Genomic DNA, 24,447 nt, shown 5'->3' on the forward strand with positions numbered 1-24,447 from the left:
CATTCATATAACTATAAAACTTAAATTATGTTTTCTGGCTCAACTATACATTTATAGGTATTAGAATCGATGAGATCACTTATGCAGACATTTTTGCAAGCACACACATACATATTTTTTCATCACAGCAAGTATGTGTCGCTATTGTTGTGTTTTCGTTTTGTGGTATGTATGGGAGAGACACGCAGTCCTCAAGTAAGATATGTATGGACCGCAGGTTAGAAGCAAATTCTGTTTGGGGTCTATGGATGTATAACCATACCCAAGAATGACATTAAATGCGTATCATCTGATAGATCACATACATCACACACTACTCCATTTTCATAAAGAAAAACCTAAACAAAGGGGTAAAAGGACACATTCGCATCATATTGTCCCCGCTACGCAAGACGTGAATGGAATACGCAACTGTCCTATTGTTATTTAAATGAGATAGGATGGTATATAATCCGTCTTTTATATAGGATAAATATATCTAATACTCTTAGATAAAAATAAACGTAAGAATTAAGTTTATCCTTGTATCCTATACTGATTCTAGTCAATCGCTCATAACATAAATAGCCTACCTACGTGATTTAATTCAATAATAGTAAGAGGAAACTATGTCATTATCATAATCACCCCATTCTCCCCTATCTCGTCAACTATTTATAATTTCATGCCGCGTCCACGCTTGGCGTTAGCCGCAATCTCCAAACCACTGCTAACGTTTGGATTAATCAAAAGCTATGGTATAGGCGCTTGCAAACCTACACAAATCATCATATGCTCTATCCACATGTTTAAATTTGACGGTTTGGCAAGCGTCCGAAGCGGCATTATACTGACTACTCAGTCAGAATTGCTGACGTATTTTATGAATAGCTATAGTGTATATAATATGCAGTAAATACACCATAAAGACTAGCACTTCAAAATATAAAAGATGCTCTTAGAATTTTCATGTCCTGAGTTAAAGTTGACATAAACAGCCAAATTGGCTCTTTCGCATATAATTTCGCGAAGTGATAGGATCTACGCAATGTGCCTGAATGGTATCGCGAGTGTCCTATTTCTATGTAAATGAGGGTTTTATCGATATGGTTAGCGCATGGTTATGGCGAGCTTCCTATGTGTATCTTTTTTTAAGTTTCCTAAAGGTATTCCTTCGGTACGCTATACTCTGCCCTCTATAAAACTTTATATAGCCTCTTAACTAACGCATTTTATACAATAAGTAGTTTAGTTCTTGCAAGTATTTAATTGACCCTTCGTGGTAAGATTCCGGAGGTACCAACGCCACACAAATTTATGCCTCAAAATAGCAGTACAGCGCTGATTTAAAATGAAAACATTGCTTGATTTAAAAATGAATTAAATTAACTTGCTCAGTAATCGGAAGAACGTAATTCTCATTGCAACGACCTTAAGTAGGAAGTAGTAACCATTTCTACTTGGGTTCGACTCATTTCCCTAATATCAATCCCACACAAATCTTATAAAAATCGGGGTACAAACATTTAATGTAATTCTTTACACGATTGTACAGTGATACTTATTAGTGATAAGATTGTCTAGTATATTATTGTTATCTACTGCTTTCTGTATGTCTTTGGATTCCTCTGCAAATAGAGAGTACCGGTATACAAATGAGGCTATTTTTACAAACAGCTGGCATATACATTTTATTATTAAGCCATCTCCCACAATATTATGCTTATTCAAATTTGCGTTATTCGCGACTTCGACTCAGGAAATTTTGTGTTTTGGCATTAATTTTAATTCTACGTTATGTACTGTAACCAATGAACCAACCAGAACACAGCAGCGTTGAACACTGCTGTTATGAGGCAGAAATAGGTGTGGCGGTGGTACCGCCGGACTCAAACCACAAAGGGTTCTATCACCTTCAATATGTGTTACGTATGTTGCAACATATATTTTTAACAATAAAGTAATTCAAATCCTATCCAGTATTTCTTGAATTACTCTAAAGCAATTTAAAGCAAACCGTCTAGAATCTTCCAATTTGAATATGAATTTTAAAATAAGGATTTTCGAGCTCTACTTTCATTTACTTATCTACTTTTCTACAAATCTGCCTTAGATGAGTAAAATACATAGATCACTCCTATCAAGAAAGCGTAACCAATTTTAAGAATTGAAATTGTTGCGTAAATAAAGTTTTGCCACATCTCCGTGCTAAAATGTCCCTAAAATGTTTAAATACTCATTTATTTATTGAGTAAATCACGTAGTATAAGTTATTTATACGTACATTTTCTGTAAAATTGTTTATATCTCTCAATAATTAAAAAAATAACTGACAAATTAGCGTTTTATGGCTTCATCCATTTCAAGGCGCTGAAATATCTTTCTATTTTAAAAACGTTGGTTCTCAATATTTTTTTACAAAAATACATACAACCAGATAACATTTCCCCTACACTCCTTATGAAACGCGATACTGAATTATTTTCCCGAAAAGGACATTAAACGCGGCTGTTGATCAGTGCACCGTGTAATCCAAGGAATAATCACAGCCGCTCCTCCGTGATAAGGGATTATGGCTTCTCCAGGGACCGGAAAATGGAGAATATTTGGCTTAGTTTCATAATAATGTTATAAAGATGTGGAGTGTCCACGTAATCATAATATATGCCTGCTTAAAACTTTTAGCTGTAATATTTATACCGGGCTTTCGTGCGCGACTCCATTGAGGTTCCTTTCCGTGCACTTTTTTTTTAATTTACACGCTAGAATTGAGTACTTTTTATAGATTCATAAAATAAAGTGCGAATAATAAAATATTTTTGCATGAAAACAGAAATACTACGTCTACAATTTCCAAGTGTTTAGTTAAGTGTTTCAACCCGTTTTGCCTTATAACAGTATAAACTGTAAATCAGCTGATATGCTCTGTTTAAAAATATGTACTCAGACAGCCACAACCACTGAGCTGTTCCGACTTGTTCGTATATACGATCACGGTCACTCGTATATTACCCCTTTTTTTTGCTTTCGAGGGGAAATCTTACAAAAGGTACCCAACGACGTGGGAGCGATGCCAGGTTATGTGGGATTTTTACCGCACTAAAACCGCCCCGGTGGCCGTCCTCAGCGCTTGGTAGAGAACTCTGGGATCTCCGATAAAACACAACCGGAGTCCTCCTAGCGCAATGCCCCGGTCGGGCTCTGCCCTGGGGGGAGCAGTTTACGCTCCTCCCGCACACCTGGTGTTTACGACGTATGCGACCACACATGCCGCCGTCCTTCCCGGGATTCCTTGCCGGACGGTTCGAGGTCCCACTCTTGCCGCCGGCAACCCCGGACGGCCCCTTTTAGTCGCCTCTTACGACAGGCAGGGGATACCGTAGATCTATTCTAGTCCCGAAACTACAGGTCCCGAAACTACAAGTAGTCTGTTACCCCTAAACCTCTGAAACAGCTACGCAACCACAAAACATCAGTATTATCGTTACCATTATTCTCCTACTATTATTCCAGTAGAAAATTATTAAAATAACAAAAAGACCTGACTGTTTCAAAATATGTCACTTCCACGTTCAGTAGAATTTAACAACATGTCATATTATTATACATATATTAAAATTTGTTGTACAGTTTTGGACTGCAGGGCGTGCAAAAGAATCAGACATACATACACCCGAAAAAACAACATTCTTCGCAGTCAGGTAAAAAAAAACCATTCGAGGATTAAACAGGTATAATAAAGCAATTTCGACCACCTTCTGTTCATACTATTTCACCAAATTCCAAAACTAAATTAGATCAGGTTGATACCTGCTCTTTGATAATTTTCAGGAAAAATCGGCGTCTCTCATTTTTACGTCCCAGTTAATCAGTAATTCTTAGGTCGTAAAAGTATCAAACTTGGAGGCTGAGCAGACATTTCTTGCACCTTTCCGAAAGTTTTTACTGATTTCCGTTTTATTCGACACCTTAAGCTGGGGTCCGAAGTTCGTACTTTATGTTAACCGATGTGGTTCTGATCCAAAGGTTTATGTCCTAAGTTGGAGGCAATGGAGTTCAGTCCCTTTTTACTTTAAGTCCGCTTTCTGAGGAATCAGCTTTTTCTTGACTTTTTATTTAAAAACAAAACAGAACAGTTTTTAATGTAGGTAAACTTACATAAATAACGTAGATGAAAACGAACGAACTAACCATTATCATGCTATGATATCAATGAAACATTTCAGATAATTCATTATCATTCAGTGCACCACCATTTCGGACTACATAATACTTTGTTTGTTTAAGTCTTTGCTCTCAATGTTGTTTTTGCCCAATGCTCTTATTTTATAGCAATGTATGGTCCCATAACATAATGCAAAACATTATAAGCGGTTTAAAATCAACATTTAACGCATGGTAAATTAACGTACAAATGTAATTAAAATAACAAAATCATTTTACGAAACGAGACGCATCCATCCAATAAAACCATAAAATATAAAAATTAATAAACAGTCTTTCACGTGATTTATTCACAAAATGTTGGGTGCGGGATACACACACACACATGACGTGCAAAATATAATCAATTAACATTGCTACCGAATGAAAATAAATAAAAAATGCGGACTGAATTCGAAATGTCATAATTATAAAGCTGAATAAAGTCATAATCACGTGGTGTAAGTCATCATGAGTCATCTGTCTGTCTGTCAGAAAAAACAGTCTGTACGCAATTTAGCAAAACCCGAGACTCAGCGTCAGGGGTCTAATAAATACCTAAACTGCTTTGTTCAAGAACTATTTTCGATATATATTTACCGCTACATATATAATATCTTATATCAAAGATTTCCGAGGAAGATCTCATCTGCAAATTAAACAAAATTATTTCGAAATCTTAGCAAACGTCTTTTTAACTTTTACCTTCGAGACGGAAGTTATTAATTTGATTTGTTGATATTGCTAGCGCATCCGTTTCCAGCGCAGATGATTTTGACTTCAAAGTTAATATTTAAGAGTCGAGGGGAGACGCTTTGAATAAAGCTACTGTTACCCAAACATCTGTGAGGTCCTCATTAGATGTTTCTAAATTTAAACGAATCTAATGTTAAATGAATTCTCACGTGGCGTAGTCTACTTGATGGTAAGCGGCTAATTCAATACTCAATATTGCAATCATGGTTAGTTTTATAATTGTTCTATAATTATTTACAATTCTAGGAACACATGAACGCATGAATGAGGTGTAGCAATAAATTGAATATGGAAAATATGGAATTTAAATTAATTTCATGCGAAACAGGGATTTTACTAAAACTACTAACATGGTCGCCTCATGTATAAGTCACCTGGCACGCCCTTCTACTGAACGCGAGAATTGTTTCACGATAGAAATAGATGTTGCGGTGGTACTTCCTAGCCGAACTATACTGATTCTATCACCGTTCTCAGATTTTATTAAGAGTTTTAACTCATGTGCCATAATCCATTCACTAATTTCGACCCACAATGCTCCTAAAATACGTATTAATTACAAATATAATATGGCCATAGCACAAATTAATATTTAAGCAGTGGATATAAATTACTTTCAAGATTATCTTGGAATATTAAATGTCCAGTCTCATCGCTTAAGCCGTTTTTTCTCCCTCGATAGGCACAGAATTGGGTCGTTCGATCTGGTGTATTCAATTCGCTACCAATCATCGTTATTTGAAAGGAATATTGGGGATGAATCCCTTGACGGTCATCTTTGTCTGCGTTCAGCACTAGCTTTAGTTAATTATTCGGATGAATAAAAAGCGCTTGGCTTTATGAATGGAACAGTAATTAAAAGTTATATCCAGTTATATACTCAATGGTATTGAAAAGAAAGATAACTGTACTGTGAATACTGCACTATACTTATACTTACGAGTATATACTGCATAGTGAATGATTGTAGATACTGTAACGATCTCAAACGCAGAGGATTATGGGTTCAATCCCCGGCTAGACTGACGATAGAATGATAAATTATATTTCTGTTCTACTCGTATACTTATCTAGATACTTCTACACACATGTTCGTTTGTTTCCATCCTACCTTCAATACAGGAAATCCTAGTTTGGGACTATCAGTAAGGAGGGAAATCGATTTTTTTTTGCTGGTTGCAAAATAATTTATATTGCCATAATAATAAATATACGTAATATAACAATACAATAAAACGACAAAATATAATTTATTGAAAATTACACGAATCTAGTCATACAAGATAAAAAAATCAGAAATACAATTTAAAAACAACCAAATATTATGGTCTGTACAAAAGGCTGCCGTTATCGCAGATGTAATTCGAGCCGGTGACGCCCTTGGCCTTATCACTGGCGAGATATAGAATTAAGTCAGCCACTTCTTGGGTATCGCTTATTCGGCCGAGCGTTGTTGAAGTTTTTAAATCTTCAATATTTTCATTGATTCCACCGGATTTAATTATTTCCGTTTTAACAGGTCCAGGACTTACAGAATTGACTCGGACACCGTGAGGTCCCATCTCCAATGCAGTCGCACGAGTTAGCATATCAAGAGCTGCCTTTGAAGTACTGTATGCTGTGAAACGTGGAGATCTCACTCTTGTTCCAGCTATACTGGAAATATTTATGATATTACCTTTCGTTTTAATAAGATACGGAGCGGCTACACAAGTCAGAACGACGATCGATTTGAGATTAGTATTCATAACTTCATCGAAAACTTTCAATAATTTCCCATCCAGAATGCTGCCTTCCCGAATAATTCCTGCATTATTTACGAGTATGTCCAACTTTCCATACTTCCCAATCGTTTCCTCTATGACACGTTTTGCTTCATCTTCGTCTGTAATGTCTGCTTTAACGATATGACAATGTGGGTTTATTTGTAGGCAATTGTCAGCAACTTTCCTTAATTTCTCCTCATTTCTCCCTACGATTACGACTTTGGCGCCCTCTCTCGCGAAATTAACAGCAGTAGTCGCTCCAATACCCGCACTGCCTCCCGTCACAATTACCACTTTATTTGTGAAACTCATTGCTTTATTCTTGTGAGAATATTTTAGTTACGTTTGTTCGTTTATACTACTGCAAATATCGAAAATACGGGGCTTATATAACAAAAGATCACATCCCAAACAGATGTTATCAATTCGTAACATTATCTATGTTTATGATATAACAAGTTGACAGCCAAGATATGAAAAATAAAATTGCTTAAGTAGTTAAGTTAAGTAGTGTTTGATATCGTGTGACAATAAACGATATTTTTTTTATTTTTCTAACTTAATAATAAAGGTCAATATCTGATTTCAGTTTAACACAACTGCTATAAATTTTAAGCGCCTAATTTACAAGTAGGTACTTGCTTTAATACTTTCTAGATACTTTATAATAATTACAAGTAATAAATAAAATGAAAGAAATATTTTAATCCCAGAATCGTTTGTTTTATTCAGATATATTAATGTATTGTTCGGATATGGTTAATATGTATAGCTAAAAACAGCCTCATTGTCAGCCAGTTAATTTTATTATACTTGATTTAAATTATATATTTCATCAAAATCTTTATAGAAAAGTTCGCAATATAAATCCGTACCAAAGTAAAATGTATCCAGACGTCACTAAAGCGCTCGTTGGACGCCACTTGTCACTGCACGGGAAATAAAACGAATCCCGACAAATAGGATGAAAAGAGAACACGTTGCTTCGTACACGTGTTTTTGAAGAAATTTACAAGTTTTAACTTTAAAAACATTATGTTTTATGTTACAAAACTCGAACTGTTCCAAGTTTTAACTTTAAAAACATTATGTTAGCTGTAACAAAACAAGACTAGACATTAAGTGAAATAATTTGTTACATAACAAAATATGCGAATAGTTTTTAATATATTTAATTTAATAAAAGAAGTGACATACTTAAATTCTTATATGTAGAATATAAAAAAATAATTACATTAATATCATTCAATATTGGGCGGTAGTAAAAATGAAACAGTACTGGATGAAATTGTTCGTCCTTAATAAAAAGTAGGTTCCAAAACGCCTCTAATAACAATACCCACGATAGTTTATACTGGAAATACGTCGGTTACTGGAATTACGTCAGGTTTTAGCCAAGTTATATAAAAAAAAATCTGTGAATGGCACACGGCGCCCAAGTCTAGGTCACAAGGTATTTCAAAAATGAATATAACGTCAGACAGAGCAGCACTTGACAAGACACGAGAAACAAAACCAAAAAGCCAGGCTTACGTCAAGTATTGTCACGTAGTTATCGTGAAATTCTTACTCACTGTGATGTAATGTAACAAAGGTGGTAGAACCCTTTGTGTTTCGACTCCGGCGGCACCACCGCCACACCTATTTCTGCCTCATAACAGCATCGTTAAGCGCTGCTGTGTTCTGGTTTAACGGGCGTGTTAAGGGAGACATACTTTACCAGGAAGAAAAGATATAGGGAATCATTAAAATTGACTTGTACAACTCTGCCGAAGCAACAATCCGTATAATTATTAATGACGTTCTTTCGTGGAAATAAATTATCAGAATATTCACCGCAAAAATGAAAACAATACGGGACATACAATTTTATCATATGTAATACTAATTGGAGTTTTCCAAACATCCCATAATGATCTTTGTACAATAATGGTTGTTTTATCCAATACCTATCCAATTATTTTTAAATTATTTATTTCATGCATTTTTTGCATTACGTGCTAGATCCAACGTCAATGAATCCAAGGAAGGTATCACACGAGCGATATTCACACTTAAACATGAACAACAATTATTCGGCTATGGTCGTTTACGACACGCGAAAACGTTTACTGACGGTCGTCCACATAAACTGACGCTCGTGTATCAGCTCCCTTACACATAAATAACAAACATGAAACAGCCAAAATCGTTCAGACTTCTTACAAACTTCGTAAAAATCCCTTTTGTATAAGATAGTTCACTACAAAAAAGTCCAATGCTCGCTTCTACAATACAAATGTTCGAATCGGTGTCAAGTATCTCGTCAAGCTCATATTCAGGTTTTGCGGAGCATCGCTCGCAGCGGTGTAATTAAAATCTTAGCTGGATACCATGATGGGCTCTTCTTCACGGACGACAACCACACGGTACGACAACAATACGGCACGACAACGATATCAGTGGACGCTTAACTCTATAAAATTGTACTGCGCGCTGGCTCACTGACACGGCACGACACCGGCATGCCGTAGCCAACGCCAACTATCGTCGACAGTAAAACGACATATCGAATTCGTACTGGCATCTTTAAATTTGTGTTGTGTACATATATAAGCTTCCATTTGTAAAGTTTCATCCTTATGTTTTTAAATAAATAAGTTGCCCTTTAAGTTATATAAGTAAGAGTCAAAACATTGCCGTGTCGTAACGTTCCTAACATAAAAACAAAAAAGTTCTAACTCTATGACAATGTAATGTTCCTGAAATATTTGTGACAAATTCTATTAATACATTTGTGTTCTCTATAAAAATGAATACAATGTCAATTATTTGTACATAAATATATTGTACAATAAATAAACATTCTTACATACGTTATCCCCTAGTCCAGTTAGACACTAAGTTCCAATAAACGATCAATGATGTCTACTACAACTAAATCCGTACTTAACGCCAATTATAATCCCTAACTAATTTCCAAGCCGACAGACTGCTCAAACCAAGTTCTTGATCAAAGTTTCCATTAGATCTGCTTCGGAATGTAGATAAATAAATTGACCATCGAACCGGTGAAAATCAGCTTTAGAAGATTTCGTGAACAATCTATTTATGTATAGGTATTTAAGAAATAAATTAGTTTCAAAATTAAGTTTCGTGAAGATAAGACTTTAATAAGGTATTGAATTTAGACTTATAACGAATTAAGTTCAAAATTAAAAATTATTAACCGTCATGAATTAGATTTTCGATTTTTCTTCGTGGTAATTCTAATTTTAAAATGTATTGAGAGAGTTTATATTAAAATTTTAGAGACATATTTTAATAAAACAGTCTTTAAATTTTTAAATTATCTTTTCATCAGTTAGTTACAGACGTCTTAACTAAATATTCGTTCCTTATGCGATCGTGTTTAATCCTTACACAAGGAAAATCATATCAACATATGAATACATCTCAAGTTCCAATAATATGTAGAATGTTGAACAGAATAATGAATAATCTCAACCTACATAGACTTTTAATACACCACGTATTTCTGAAAAAGATACAAATCGGCTTATCTACGGCGGATTGGAGACTTTTTTAATATCGGGTAATATTGAACGGAGCCGAAGATGCAGCATATTGGAATATTACTTCAGAATAAACGAATAGGATTTTATATTAATACATAACTAGTCAAAATTAAAGTGAGAAAATCCAATAGAGTTACTTAAAGCTCTGGTAATTTGATTTAAACTGAGTAAATTTCTTTAATATTTCAAAGAAATTTCGTATCTTTGGAAATGTTTAATGTATAAAGATTATATTAAGGGAGGTTTATTAAGTGTGACCTCACGGTTTGTCACAGTTACGTTACTTATGACTAAGTTAAAACGCTTCAGGAAAGCAATTCCTTACCACATCGGGTATTTTTCTTATCGCGTGGGATTGTGTCCGCATGCGTCCCACTTGCGTCATATCGCTTCATGAGCTGGAAATTTAACGATATTTTATGTTACTTCAAAGAACTTGGAACTTTAGTCTAGAATTATCGTTAAACGAGGACGTCCCAATCAGTAGTTTGAAATATACTGACTTACAAATCTCTTCTGATGTTATTAGCAAGAAAACCTAAATACATAATCAAACACAATTAAATGTTGCACACGAGCAATCCCCTTGAAGATAAGTCTAAAGTGCATAAGTCCAAAGTCCCAGATAGGAACAGAATCCTTACAAAAAAGATTTTCTAATATATAAAATTTAGTATGTAATCTATTCACCAAATTGTTCAGCCCATGTATAACAATTATAATTTTTACTACTTGAAATTTAACATAAAAATATCTAGTTTCTTTAGATAAATATTATGCATTCTATGTATTCTTTGGTACTTTATTAACCTGTCAAGTGCAAATACGATATTCCGCGAAGCTGCAAGGAAAATAGTAAAATACAAGTAGCGGAGAGACTACGCTGCTGTGGGGTATTATGCGGATTTGTTGAAAATTTTAGTAAAATATTTAATAAAATTTTCAACATCTTTATTATATTTACACTCAACTTATATTTGAATCGTAATGTGTACTATTTTCATTTTTTATGAATATCCGGTAACAACAGTGGGTACATGGGCTACAATTCCACATAACCCGGTGAAACTCCCACGTCGTCACGTCGTCGATACCTTTTGACGGTCTCCCCCTCGTAAACAAAAAAGGTATATGGGCTATGGTATACGATTGTATCATTAAGACCTATCAGAGAGGTTGACAACAGTTTGATTTATTGTTATCGAAATACTTTTAAACATTTTCAGACAACGTATGTACATAATTATCAAAATGCTTTATTAACAAAAATATCTAGGTTCACAGATATAAATTTACACAGTATTTTATAAAGAAGAAGATTACCGTAAAGTAATAGATAGATAAATAGACCATTTATTCCTCGAATTTAAACAACAACATAAATTATTTATAAAACCAATTAGAATACTTTTTTATTCTTCAAATAAATGTTAAGAATATTTCGGCAAATCAACCTCTTTAAACGAGAAGACCAAAGTCTATGCGATAAAATATCTGGTCTCGTTAATAAAATATTGTATGCCATTCAACAGCCCATCAACCTGTAAAACTGCCAAATCCTTTGAAAAACCATGCTTACCGCGGCCCGGTGGTTTGCTTACCTTTGACCCACGATAGACAGGTTCCACAAAATTCGGAAATTCCGGACATAATTCGGTGTGCGACCCTATTTCCGCAAGTTTGTCCTAACTCATCTCACACTTAAGAAATACAAAATTCTTTCCTCTCCTTAACTAAAATTGTGAAATTTGAAGAAATGAATGAAGGAGCCTGTTTTTATGATTTGAAGATGTCAAATTATTTTTATTTATTTTCTTAACAACATATCCTCATTCTATGCTTGTCGTCAACCCTTGTTCTAAACTGGGAAAACTTTTTAGCGTTAAAATAATAAATATTATTTCGATAAAATAATCATTTTAATATAAAATCACTGTTTCTAAATTCTGTTATATTTGATGAACAAGAAACAAGAAACAAGAAGATACCACAAAACATCTTTATTGATGCTAAAATGAAAATTTTGCACCGAAGAGAAAATTAAACGGTTCTTGCTTATCTAACTAGTGATCGTTAATTGGACGCCCAATTTGCCGTCAGTTTTACTACGGTAATTAACTCGACAAAAAAGGACTTTGTAAGCAGATGACTAACGAAAATATTACTTTTAAGTCGATTTTATATTTTTAACGAGATATTTTGTTATGAAAAAAAAATATGATATTACTATTATAGACTAGTCAATTTATTTTTTCAATTAATAGAAAGATGGCTATCTATTAATTGACTCGTAGAAGCCCGTGACCGGGTTTAGATATAACAGACTTCGCTGTAGTACAACAGACAGTAACTGTATAATAATTTGGCCGAAAAAAGCTATTGCTATATTTAATCCTTTATGCACAAAGGGAGGCATACTGTTCGTTTAGCCGTCACTTCAGCCTACATTCAGTATGGAAATCTGTTAGCAACATCAGCGGTAATTTTTTAGGAAAACTATAACAGATTTCCTTCTAGCACATATTGAAAACTTAACGATTAACCGTCGTAGAGTCAACTTACCCTGATGATACTCCGTTTTGGAGCAAAACACGTGTTGGTGTATGTATATATGGTGGCATATATTTTTAATTTTTTGCATCTGCACGCATCCTTTGTAGGAGGGAGGATGTTACATACTGCATGGTTTAAAATATATACCATCATACACATTTATAGCGGATTATTGCGAAGTAGTTTTAATCTTAACTTAATAGCATGGATTACCGCAAAGTAATGCCTGATACAATTAACTATTTAATTAACCTCTTTAAATACATTCCTTAATGTCTTTCTACATTCCTCAAACGACAACACATCAGCTGAAAATAAAGCAGAAATAGGTGTGACGGCGGTGCCACCGTATTTGAACCACACAGACTTCCACTATCATATATATACAAATTGACTCTAAGCAGAGTTATGTTAATGAAATGGAAGGCTGTATCCTCTCCCGGCGGACGAGTGTCTTGGAGACGCTTCTCCATATCAGGAAAGTAAGTTCTGTTCCTATTTTCCACACCATTGAAGTTGCAGACGGTCGCTAAATAATGTATGAGGCTATTTGTAGGCATCTGCGACACAAACCAATATCTGCGAACATACGTACAATACGTAGCAACATATCGACGATTTATATGTAGAAGCTGGAGCTGGACCCCAAAATTCTTTTTCGCAAAAACATCAATGTGGATATTCCGGTCTGTTTGCCGTTTTATGTTTTGATTCTAGTTCTGTGTGCGCCCAATGTGGAGAAATTTGTTCAATAGGTATATTTGTGTATATTTTATATATCAATTATATACATATATCCATTTGACGTCATACTTTTGGCCTGTGTCATTTTATGCTCACTTTTGCCCGCGGCTCCGCTCGCGTTACGAAGTAATATTTTCATCCCCTATTTTATCCCCTTGGGGGTAGAACTGATCAAAATTCTTTCTTAGCGGATGCCTACGTCATAACATCTACCTGCATGCCAAATTTTAGGCCGATCCGTCCAGTGGTTTGGGCTGTGCGTTGATAAATCACTATGTCAGTCAGTCACCTTTGAGTTATATATATTTAGATTTATGTATTAATTGGCGTGGGACTACGTACACTATTTTTATTAATCAGAACATTTGTATTTATACGGACGTGAGTTTATATGTGACTACTCATAAATACACATACATTTTGTTAGTTGATATTGAACAACTAAATATTGTTCGCTTGAACTAATTTACATAATTCTGTTTTCAAATGACGACATTAGAATGTCAATGCATTAATAGGATTGCGTTTGGCTTATTTTATTCAGGCTTTGATATCTATGAAATGTAGAACAATAAAAGTTAGGTTTTAAATTGGAATAAAAGTCAAGTAGGTGTAACAGGTTTTCTCACTATATTTTTAAGTTGCAATATTTGTGAAGGCACCCAATTCCCTAAGGTCTTAGCTACGAATTCCGGTGACCTATGATGAAAGGTTTTTTTTAAGAAATAGCATTAACAAACGAGCATGAGCCATGGTGGCCATTTGGCAACTGCTGCCTACGGACTTCTGTAATCAACCTCAGATAAGGTTCGAGGCCTACTTGATGTGGGCCACAGATGCATTGCTACTCCCGTGAACTAAGTTGGAACGCCTCGGGAATGTATGTCTCCCTTACCATACTTTTAAACCATTACATTATGTTTTACTTCCATAATAATTCATAGCAAACTAAGCTATATCAAAGCGTTGTATTTAGCTAGTAAGAGTTATTTACACAACGCCGTCCGATAATATTTGGATTTGTGTGCGATGATAATGACGCAAGGTAAGCTGTGTTTGCCTTCAACTTGCTATCGATTCTCTTATTTGTACTGGGTATTTGTCAACAGCGTCTAGTCGATTTAACATCAATAATGATGTAATATACATAGTTACTGTGTAGATCATTGTAGATCTTTAACCAAAACCAGAAAACAACAGAATTTAACACTGCTCATATATAGAAAACATCACATTTTCGTGACATGGCTACATTTCATAAATTATATTATCTTTTATTTCTTGTTAATAATAGTTGCTGTGTTCTTAAATTATTTGCCCTATGTTAATGTTATCTTGTATAGTCCGCCCCAAACTGCTAGTCCGCACTGAAGTTGTTGCGAGCAGGTGTAGTCATACAATATTCTACGCCGACGCGATTCATTTCTATATTCAGAGCGGACTAGCAGTTGTACGCGGACTATAACAGTAATAAACTTTGATAAGTAATAAATAATGAAGCTCTATTTTCTAAGAGAGGCCGATGACCACTAGACTTCTAAGGACAATCAAAGATACTTAATATAATAATAAGATTTATTTTCTATTTAAGATAAGACTCTAAGTTACTTCGGAGATTAAAAAGTAATCAAAAAAAGCCATAAAAGAAGTGCAAGATATCTAATTGAGATCACATCTTAATGAGTTTCGTAGTAATTAAAGTAAGTTAAAGTTTCATATTTTACTGGCTAGTAAAAATTTAACCCCGGCAAAGAACAAAAACAGTATCGCTGGAATTTTCCCGGGTCAGTCGTCCCATAGTTTGTTTGAACCGAAAAACGCTATTTTGGAAAGCCAAAAAGAAATGAAAATAGGAAAAGTCGTATTGTAAGCTTGCATTTTGCTGTTTGATTAGCCCTTGTAGCTGTAACGTCAGGCACGAGATTAAAACATTGTCAGCGAGGTCACTCGTGTTTCAAGGGATGGAAAATTTAATCAAACGTAAGGTACATGCTATTGTTTATTTTTTGTACACATATAAAATCTCTCTCATTTTATTTATCTACATCTGCTAGGGACGTAGAGAGAGTGGAGACAATATCCTGGGTTCAGTGTCAGGCTAAGCAAAGCCAATGGCTTCTAAATAGCAAGGATAATAGACAAAGTGTTAATGCACTAATATTTTAAAGCTAATACATAGATATCATATACGCACAACAAAGTCAAAAGATTACAAAATTGTTACACTCCGATATGGTATTATGTATCTGATGTTTCGCAATAAAACACAGGTATTTTACACGATCTGAAAAACTTTTCAGTTGAATAGTTACGGCAATATTCGCGAATCGTAAACATGACTGCGGATTGCTGAAAATCGCCTGAAATGTGCAATCACACGGCGCTCGGGTTTCCTGCTCCGCATCAGTGGCGCCATCTCGACTTGTTGTGTCGTCTTTGCAGGTTTTATTACTTTTCACTTGTTGATTTCTTTTATATTGAAGTAGCACAGAATAAAAGTAGTGAGAAAGCGAAGCGCCCTGCAACAACTCTAAATTTGTAGTCTAAGGGGTCGCCGGTAAGTAGTAGTATGAATGACCGCTAGTGACTGCATTTTCTACAGGTTTGTTATTTATTTAGGTCATCATTGGACGCTGGGATTGCTGAAAATCGCCTGGAGTGTGCAATCGCACGGAGCTCGGGTTTCTTCTGCCTCAGTGGCGATATCTCGACTTGCTGTTTCGTCTTTTCAACTTTTATTGCTTTTCACTTGTTGGTTTCATTTGTTGTACGAGTAAGCGCCCCCCGGGTACAGTTGAGCAACGTCGAGCGTCTGCGGTTGTACGGATGACCGCTAGTGACTACATTTTATCTGGTTCTGTGATTTCGATTATAATCACTCTTATTCTTCTCCAGGTGTGGGAACAGAATTATGTCGAGCAGTGGCATATAAAAAGGTTTAGGTACATAAAATCAGAGAATGTGCGAAAACCATTAAAAGTTATGGTATTTTATATGATGATTTGAAAATACATAATTAAGTATATAGACACGAGGTGTGGTATTGCCACAGAAAAAGGGCATACTGGGATCTTTGTATTGAACAAAGTTTGTATTGAACTTTGTATTGAACATGTTCCCACTATTCACCACGGACCACGGTATAGAGGTTATGCTTGCCATTTCAAATGCAATCAGGTGGAGTGGCGTTGTGCAGGTTGTTGTGAGGTCTCTAAGCAATTTATGTTCGGTTCGGACACACGTGGTTCGCCATGTTCAGATTTTTTTATTTGAATTTTAAATTTACCTCGGGTTTTGTCATTGTGATTCTATCTACGCAGTGATAGGCCTCTCGATCGAGGGGTCCCAGGTTCAAATCCCAGGCACGCACCTCTAATAAGTTATATGCGCATTAGAAAATAATTATCACTTGCTAAACGGTGAAGGAAAACATCGTGAGGAAACCTGCATACCTGAGAGATTTATAAAAAAAAAACTCAAAGGTATGTGAAGTCTACCAATACGCACTTGGCCAGCGCGGTGGACTATGGCCGATTAGGCCATCTCATTCTGAGAGGAGACTCGTGCCCAGCAGTGGGACAGTAATGGGTTGTTGATAATTGATGATGATGTTGATTCTATCTACGGGAAATGTTATTTCCAATAGGAATAACGTTTGATTTAAATTAAGCTCTTATCCAAAAAAATAATATCAATTAAAATCCTAATAAACATATGATCAGGTGTTCTACGATTTAAATCTCTATAACATCTTGAATTTAACAAATTAAAATAAAAAATCACTTATTGACAAGCATCTTGCTAAGATATGAAAAATCCTCACAGATACCTATGTTATTTTTCGAAGTTACCCCTTATTTTGGGACATAAACAACTTGCTTCTAGTTCAATTTGTCATTTTAAAACCGGGAAAATAAGAGACCCCTTATTTCAAAACGCACCTCATATTGTTTCCATTAAAATAGATCTTTTTCTAACCATGTTAACGTCAGCAACAAATGATCGTTTACATACTGTATGAGTCTGTAGACGGTTTGTATTGAACGACATACAACGTTAGCTGTAACGCCAAAGAGGATTCGTCTGGCATTTCATATGCAATCGAATCCTGTGAAGCGAAGTGCAAGCATTCGGGATTGTTACGAGAACTAAGCAATTTATTGGTTTGAAATCGCTTAAATCCGTTTTTTATTTTCGTTCCTATATTGCGTCTTATTCATGAGTGTGTTTGTAATAATTCTTGCTTCAATCTAAGCTTCAGAACTAAACTTAGATCGAAGTTTCATTATGAAATAATGATGGGGTGCGATAAAGTTGAATCGTCTTTTCGACCAACGTTCGGAAGGAACAAGCTAACCTAGTTGTAGGCGACGCACTGTGTATTTTAATAAGTATTGGTTTATGTATTTTATTCATATGTTGGTTTATTTAGTTTTTTTAATAATATTGAAGTAGCAGACGAGCATGCAGTCCACCTGATGGTAAGTGGCTACTGCCGCCCATGGACATCTGTAATCAACCCCAGATAGGATTAGATATTCCTACCTGAGGCAACAGAAGCGCCGCCACTCCTGAGGACCTAGCTGAAATGCCTCGGAAAAGTATGTCTCCCTTACCACACTCTTCAAACCAGAACACAGCAGCGCTTAACACTGCTGTATAAGGCAGAAATAGGTGTGGCGGTGGTGCCGCCGGAGTCGAACCACAAAGGTTTCTACCACCTTCTAAAGTATGTTTACTATAGGTTTGAATGTGTGAATGTGTTTTCGAATATGAAAGAGTGCGCCCGAAGGTTTATACGTATAATTTTCTTCAGTGTCATTTCTTTCAAACAGTCTGTCATAAAATTCTCATCGGTGTTTCTAATAATGTTCCTCGCACGTGCTCTAATTCCACCAAACCCTTGTTTCATTCATACTAATCTTCTATACTAGTCATATGTAATTTTCGTGAATATCGTTTTACACTCTTCAAAACCAGTGCACAACAGTGCTTAATTTCGATTTCAAAAGGCAAAAGGCACGATGGCATGTGTAGCAGACCACCACTGCAGTCAAATCACAAAGGTAACTGTAATCTTCAAAACTTTTCCAAACAAATATTTCCACTGAAAAGACTGGGACTACAATATCACTTCCATCACTCAACGTGTTGACATCAGCAACAGATGATGACACTTAAAAAAAAAACAGTTTGTGGCGTACTGTGTTTGTAGCGTACTGAAATGTGAGGTTTTGCTCGCCATTTGCAATGCAATCGAGTGGAGTGGGCGCTAGTGCCGTATTCGGAGATTGCGAGCTCCACTACATATTGTGTTTACATCCCGCTCGCATATTACAGTTTATATAGTTGATTTGTGATATATTATTTATCATCGACTCGTTATTGTCCCGAGCAGAAAAAGCCTAGTGATTGAAACTGTGATCCGAGGGTTTGAAGGTTCCAAAGCCCAGGCACGCTCCGATTTTACAAAGGTTATGTTGTGTAATAGAAATTAAACATGATGAGGAAACTTGGTCTGTGAAGTCGCTCAATGCGCAATTAGACAACCTGGCCTAAATTCCTCTCTCTTCGAGAGCAAACTCGTGCCCAGCAGTGGGATACTAATGTGTTTACAATGACATTATTGTCCCATAGCTGGATATTAATCGCCTCTAAAAATTAACCATATCGGTCAAGTGTGCATTAGTAGCCGCACACTTCTACGAAATAATTTGCAGAACTCTCAGCCATATAGATTTCATCAACAAAATCGAAAAAAATAATGTAAATATACAGTTTAATGTTTAAAGTTTCATCCCTGTTTACCAAAAGTACTCACAAAACTCTCGAAGTGAACGCTTCCAAATTCCGAATTACATTATAGAATTTGCTCTGGAAATACCGAGACTATGTAAATCACACTTCTGCACTGGCTTAAGTCTTCCCAGTAACTGCAGGAGTAGGGATTTCGACTTCAAAGTTTGTTCAAATTTAAATTTGTTTTATGGATTTACGATACGATACTACTAACTGCCGTCATTAAATGTCTACCTATTAAACATGATCATGAATCATCATCAGAAATTATCATTATGAATTTCGATCTTTGATAGGCAAACATTGGATAAATTGATGATTTATTAATAAGGGACGTAAGAAGATCCTATTTGGGTCTACGTGTAAGGTTATTGAATAAATGATTTCAGTTGTAACTTAAAAATCTACACGAAGATACCCGAAACGCGTGACAGTTACCACACAGTAGGTTTTGGGTTCGATTTCCGGCTAAGCAGATTTCTAATTAATCAATGTGAATTTTTGCTTTTCGCCAGGTCTATTTTGTTTTCATGGCACCCATCAAACATGCAAACATTGTCGATAATATGTTAAAATGCTTCGAACCATTTGGGCTGTGGGGCGTGTCAAAATATGGGTCATCCATTCATATAAAACTTGAAAAACATTACAATCATGCAAAAAGTGCAAAATCCTTCGAACCATTTGGGCATTGGAGTGAGTCAAAACATTACCATCCGCCGTCATGCAAAAGGGTTTAATGGTAGCACATTCACAGACAAACTATAACATTTATTTTGTCTGATTATTCCTACAATTATCTCCTTACAAATGCTTGCGTGATGTTCAGTGCTTACAATTCGGATAGTTTACGTGAGCTAACAGTTTCAAGTCGTTTTACTTGATTTGTGTTGCCTAACTACTTTGCCCTAGAAATTTATTTCTCGTTATGTTAATATTTTATAGGTAAATTCGTAGGCCCTTTGTCTGAAAGGAAGCATTTGATTTAAATATATAATTTAATACAACTTAGGTATTTTTTGGTTTTTGCAAATATTGCTATCAAATTACGATAACGTTTATTTCAGTATTTCTAATCAAATCAAATCAAATCAAATCAAATTTATTTTGTAAAATGCTTCATATACATTTTGTCATCACTGACGTACAAAATTATTAATAAAATTACAGGATCAATTATTATTATTTCAATATAAAATTATACATACAAATATCATAATTAATAAATTAGAATACATTATAATTACAATGTCAAGACTTTTAGCCACTTATACAAAAATAAAATTTTAATTTAATAAAACTTAATAATACATACTGAATAATTTAATCATTTTATGTCAAGAAATTCTTGCACATTGTAAAAACATTTGTCAATTAGCCACAATCTTAGCCTATGTTTGAATTTTGTTAATGGCAAGTCTTTTATGTCCGTAGGAACAGCATTGAATATTCTTCCACACATAGCGACACAATTTCGGTGATAGAAAGCTGTTCTAGGTTTTCTAGGAAGTACTAGTCGGTCTGGATTTCTAGAGTTTCTAGGGTATATATCACTTGCCTTTACAAATAAATTTTGATTAGCTCTAGTAAAGCATGCTACTTCCAGAATCTATGTGCGGTATCCATGAACAGTATTTGTCTATCCTAATACCGAGAAATGTAGTTTCTGTCACTTCTTCTACGCATTGACCATTGTAGTTTATATTTAAATTTAAATTTCCACGTTTACTCTTTTTAGAGCAGAATTGTATAATTTTAGTTTTTGACAAATTTACTTCTAAATTATTATCCATAAGCCATTTAATTATTTTGTCAATAGATTTATTAATATTAATTACGAAATTATCCAAATTATTATTACATGTCAATACAACAGATATGTCATCAGCAAATAGTGTGCACGGAACGTTTGTCGTTTGAGGAAGGTCATTGATATATATTATAAATAAGAGGGGACCAAGAACGCTGCCTTGCGGTACACCAAATCCATTTTGTGTAATATAGCATGATCTAAATCTTTCATGATACATTTTTTTACGGAAACCATTAACTTCTACACATATTTCCCTATTGTGTAGGTATGTAATTAACCACTGTAAGGCTGGTCCTCTAATACCATAGTGTTCTAATTTTCCTAATAATAAGTCATGTGAAACAAAATCGAAAGCTTTTTTCATGTCAAAAAATATTCCTACCGTAGGTATTTTATCGTCTACATTTTTAATAATTTTACTTACAATGTTAAAGCAAGCTGATGTAGTAGATTTGCCTTTCTGAAAGCCGAATTGTTCAGTACATAATACGTTGTGTTTTGTTATAAAATCAGTAATTCGATTATGCATTGATATTTCAAATATTTTGGATAATACCGAGATTAGTGCTATAGGACGATAATTATCGATTGAAGATTTATCTCCTTTTTTGTATATTGGTTTAATTATAGATTTCTTAAGTAATTTTGGAAATGTTCCACTTGTAAATGAAAGATTAATTAAATGGGTCAGTACAGGTGCTAGCTCATTAGCACATGATTTTACCACCTTAGTTGAAATGTCGTCAAAACCTACAGCATTTGTATTCTTTAAATTCGAGATTATGTTTTTAACTTCATCAGTACTGCAGGGATTCAGAAAAATAGAATTATTTATGTGCATTATTTTCATCGTATGAGTATTTCTAATTGTATTAGCTTTATTGCTCCTGTAATATTTATTAAATTCATTAGCAATGTCATATTTATTTGTAATTTTATTTCCATCAATGATTATTTCTTTTATCGAGTCATTGTCAAGAGCTGTCGTTTTTTCAGATTGCTGTTTTATTAATTTCCATGCTGCAGTACATTTATTTTTTGAATTTAATATTATTTTATCGTTATATAATTTTCGCGATTTATCTATGCAACATTTTAAAAGTTTACAATATTTTTTATATTTAATCCTATTATATTTTGATTTATTGACATAATATGCATATAAAAGCGATCTCTTGGTTTTGCAGCTAATCCTAAGGCCTCTACTTATCCATTTATTTGTCTTCTGATTTGTTATTTTCAGTCTTATTGTAGGAAAACATAGCTTATAAAACAGTGTTATGAGATCATGAAAGTTATTGAATGAAGAGTCAAGATTATTGTCCAAAAACACCTCTAAAAAGCTGATACTTTTTATGCAATTTTTAAACTTTTTGATGTTTTCGTCACATAAGTCTTTTTTATAAATATAGTGAAATGTTTTTGACTCAGGTTTATAAGTAGTGGGAATGGTTAACAGTTGCGCTGTATTATGGTCCGAAAGACCAAGGTGTAATAATTCACACTTAGCCTCCATAATATTACTTATTATATGATCTATACATGTATGTTGCCTAGTGGGTTCATTGTTGTGTAGTATAAATTTAAAGTTTTGTATCAAATTAATGAACTCTGATGTAATTTTATTAACATTAAGCGTATTTATATTAAAGTCCCCAGCAATAATAATTTTTTTATTGTTTTTATATGTTAATTTCCTTAATATATTGTCTAATTTTTCGATAAATAATGACACATTTGATGTTGGTGTTCTATATATACAGATTACAATAATATTTAGATGTATTATATTAGTAGCACAACATTCAAAGTCAAAATCAACGGCATGTGATACTATACATTCCAAAGGTATATTAGGAAGCTTATTTTTCACTAGTATACATACTCCACCCCTTTTTTGTGAATTTGATCTATGGTAGTATGTCGCTAGATCGTAACCGTGAACTTTTATCAGATCTTCGAAACCCTTCCCAACAAAAGTTTCCGTTAAACATATTATGTCAGGATCTTTATCTATATTACGCAATTCTAAAAGATAGATTTGTAATAGGTTGGATTTGCTTAAGAGGCCTGCAATATTTTGATGCATCACTCTAAAATAGGTTCCATCGACACTTGTAGTTCCGAAAAAAACTGTTACATTCTTTTTTTTGGGGCGATGTCTGGGTACTTCGTGTGTATTTTTTCATTACACTTATCCCTGTATGTGATAACTTGAGAGCATCTTTACTAAATGGTAGAAATTTTAAGTTATAATCAATTTGGTCTAATTCATAATTAATTTTTTTACACAATTCATACAAGTTATAATAATTATATCTTTTCAGGTCATTATTGTATTCAATATCTAAAAATTTACAATTACAAAATTGACTACTTATTGTTTTTATCATATTATTTAACATAACTTCATTAAGATACATATTTTTTCGAACTTTTAAAATAATAACGGGACACATATTCAGATGTTTTAGAGTTGCACATAGTTCAGTCATAATTTTCACTGGATTGCTATCATGTTCGCCTACGCATAATATGACTCTATCATTACTATTAATGTCGTATAGTTTGTAGGATAGCAAAATTTCTTCACTTGAAGCGTTTGGCTTAATAAATGAAGTCACCTTATAGTGCTCATAGGGGCTGTTTTCTCTTGATTTTATTAACGTATTCGAAAGATTAGAACACTGTTTACCGCCGAATATAAATAGTCTTCTTTTATTATTTTTCCCAACAAGATTCTTCCTGCTTTTATTATTAATCTTTTGGTCGCGTGAGATCATAGTAGAGTAGCTTTTCCGTATTTCAGTTATCGGTTGGTCATTATCGGGTACAGTTTTTGGATTATTTGTAGCTTGAGAAGTAGCTGTTTCAATTGGTATGGTATTTGGTTCTTGATAAGATGTTGTTGATTGGGGTTCATCAACGCAACTCGATATGTTTGGACTTTCCTGAAAGCTATCAGTTAGACGTCTTCGAGCACTTTTCTTACGACTGGTATTAGAGTTTACTCGAAGTGTCGTTATTGGACTTCTACAAATATTTTTTAGTAAAGATATTTCTTGATTAAGTTGTGTTATATGTTTTTTAAGCTCTATATTCTCTAATATTATATTGTCAAGCTCATTTTGCGTACATTGTAAGTTATTTTTGAGGAGATTCATTTCCGATTTCATTTCGTCAATAATATTAGAAGGTATATGTGTAGATAAATCAATACTTTTTCCTAATAGGTCATCTGAGCATGTTGAATTTAAAGTATCTGAATTATTTAGCG

At 34.3% G+C, this 24,447-nt stretch overlaps 2 protein-coding genes across 3 annotated transcripts in view; one reads left to right on the top strand and one right to left on the bottom strand.

The window, feature by feature from the left end:
* LOC140757230 (metabotropic glutamate receptor 2-like) overlaps nt 1-24,447 on the top strand; it is a 233,859-nt gene that overhangs the window by 85,932 nt on the left and 123,480 nt on the right. The window lies entirely within an intron of this gene.
* On the bottom strand, nt 6,261-7,034 carry LOC140757113 (3-oxoacyl-[acyl-carrier-protein] reductase FabG-like). The gene has a single exon (XM_073092649.1). It carries the CDS (start codon nt 7,014-7,016, stop codon nt 6,261-6,263), a length of 756 nt encoding a protein of 251 aa, XP_072948750.1. The 5' UTR covers nt 7,017-7,034.

The sequence above is a fragment of the Epargyreus clarus genome, unplaced genomic scaffold (genome assembly GCF_041222505.1).
Source record: "Epargyreus clarus isolate Ecla_fem2 unplaced genomic scaffold, WU_Ecla_fem_2.2 ptg000004l, whole genome shotgun sequence".
Classification (NCBI taxonomy): Eukaryota; Metazoa; Arthropoda; class Insecta; order Lepidoptera; family Hesperiidae; genus Epargyreus; species Epargyreus clarus.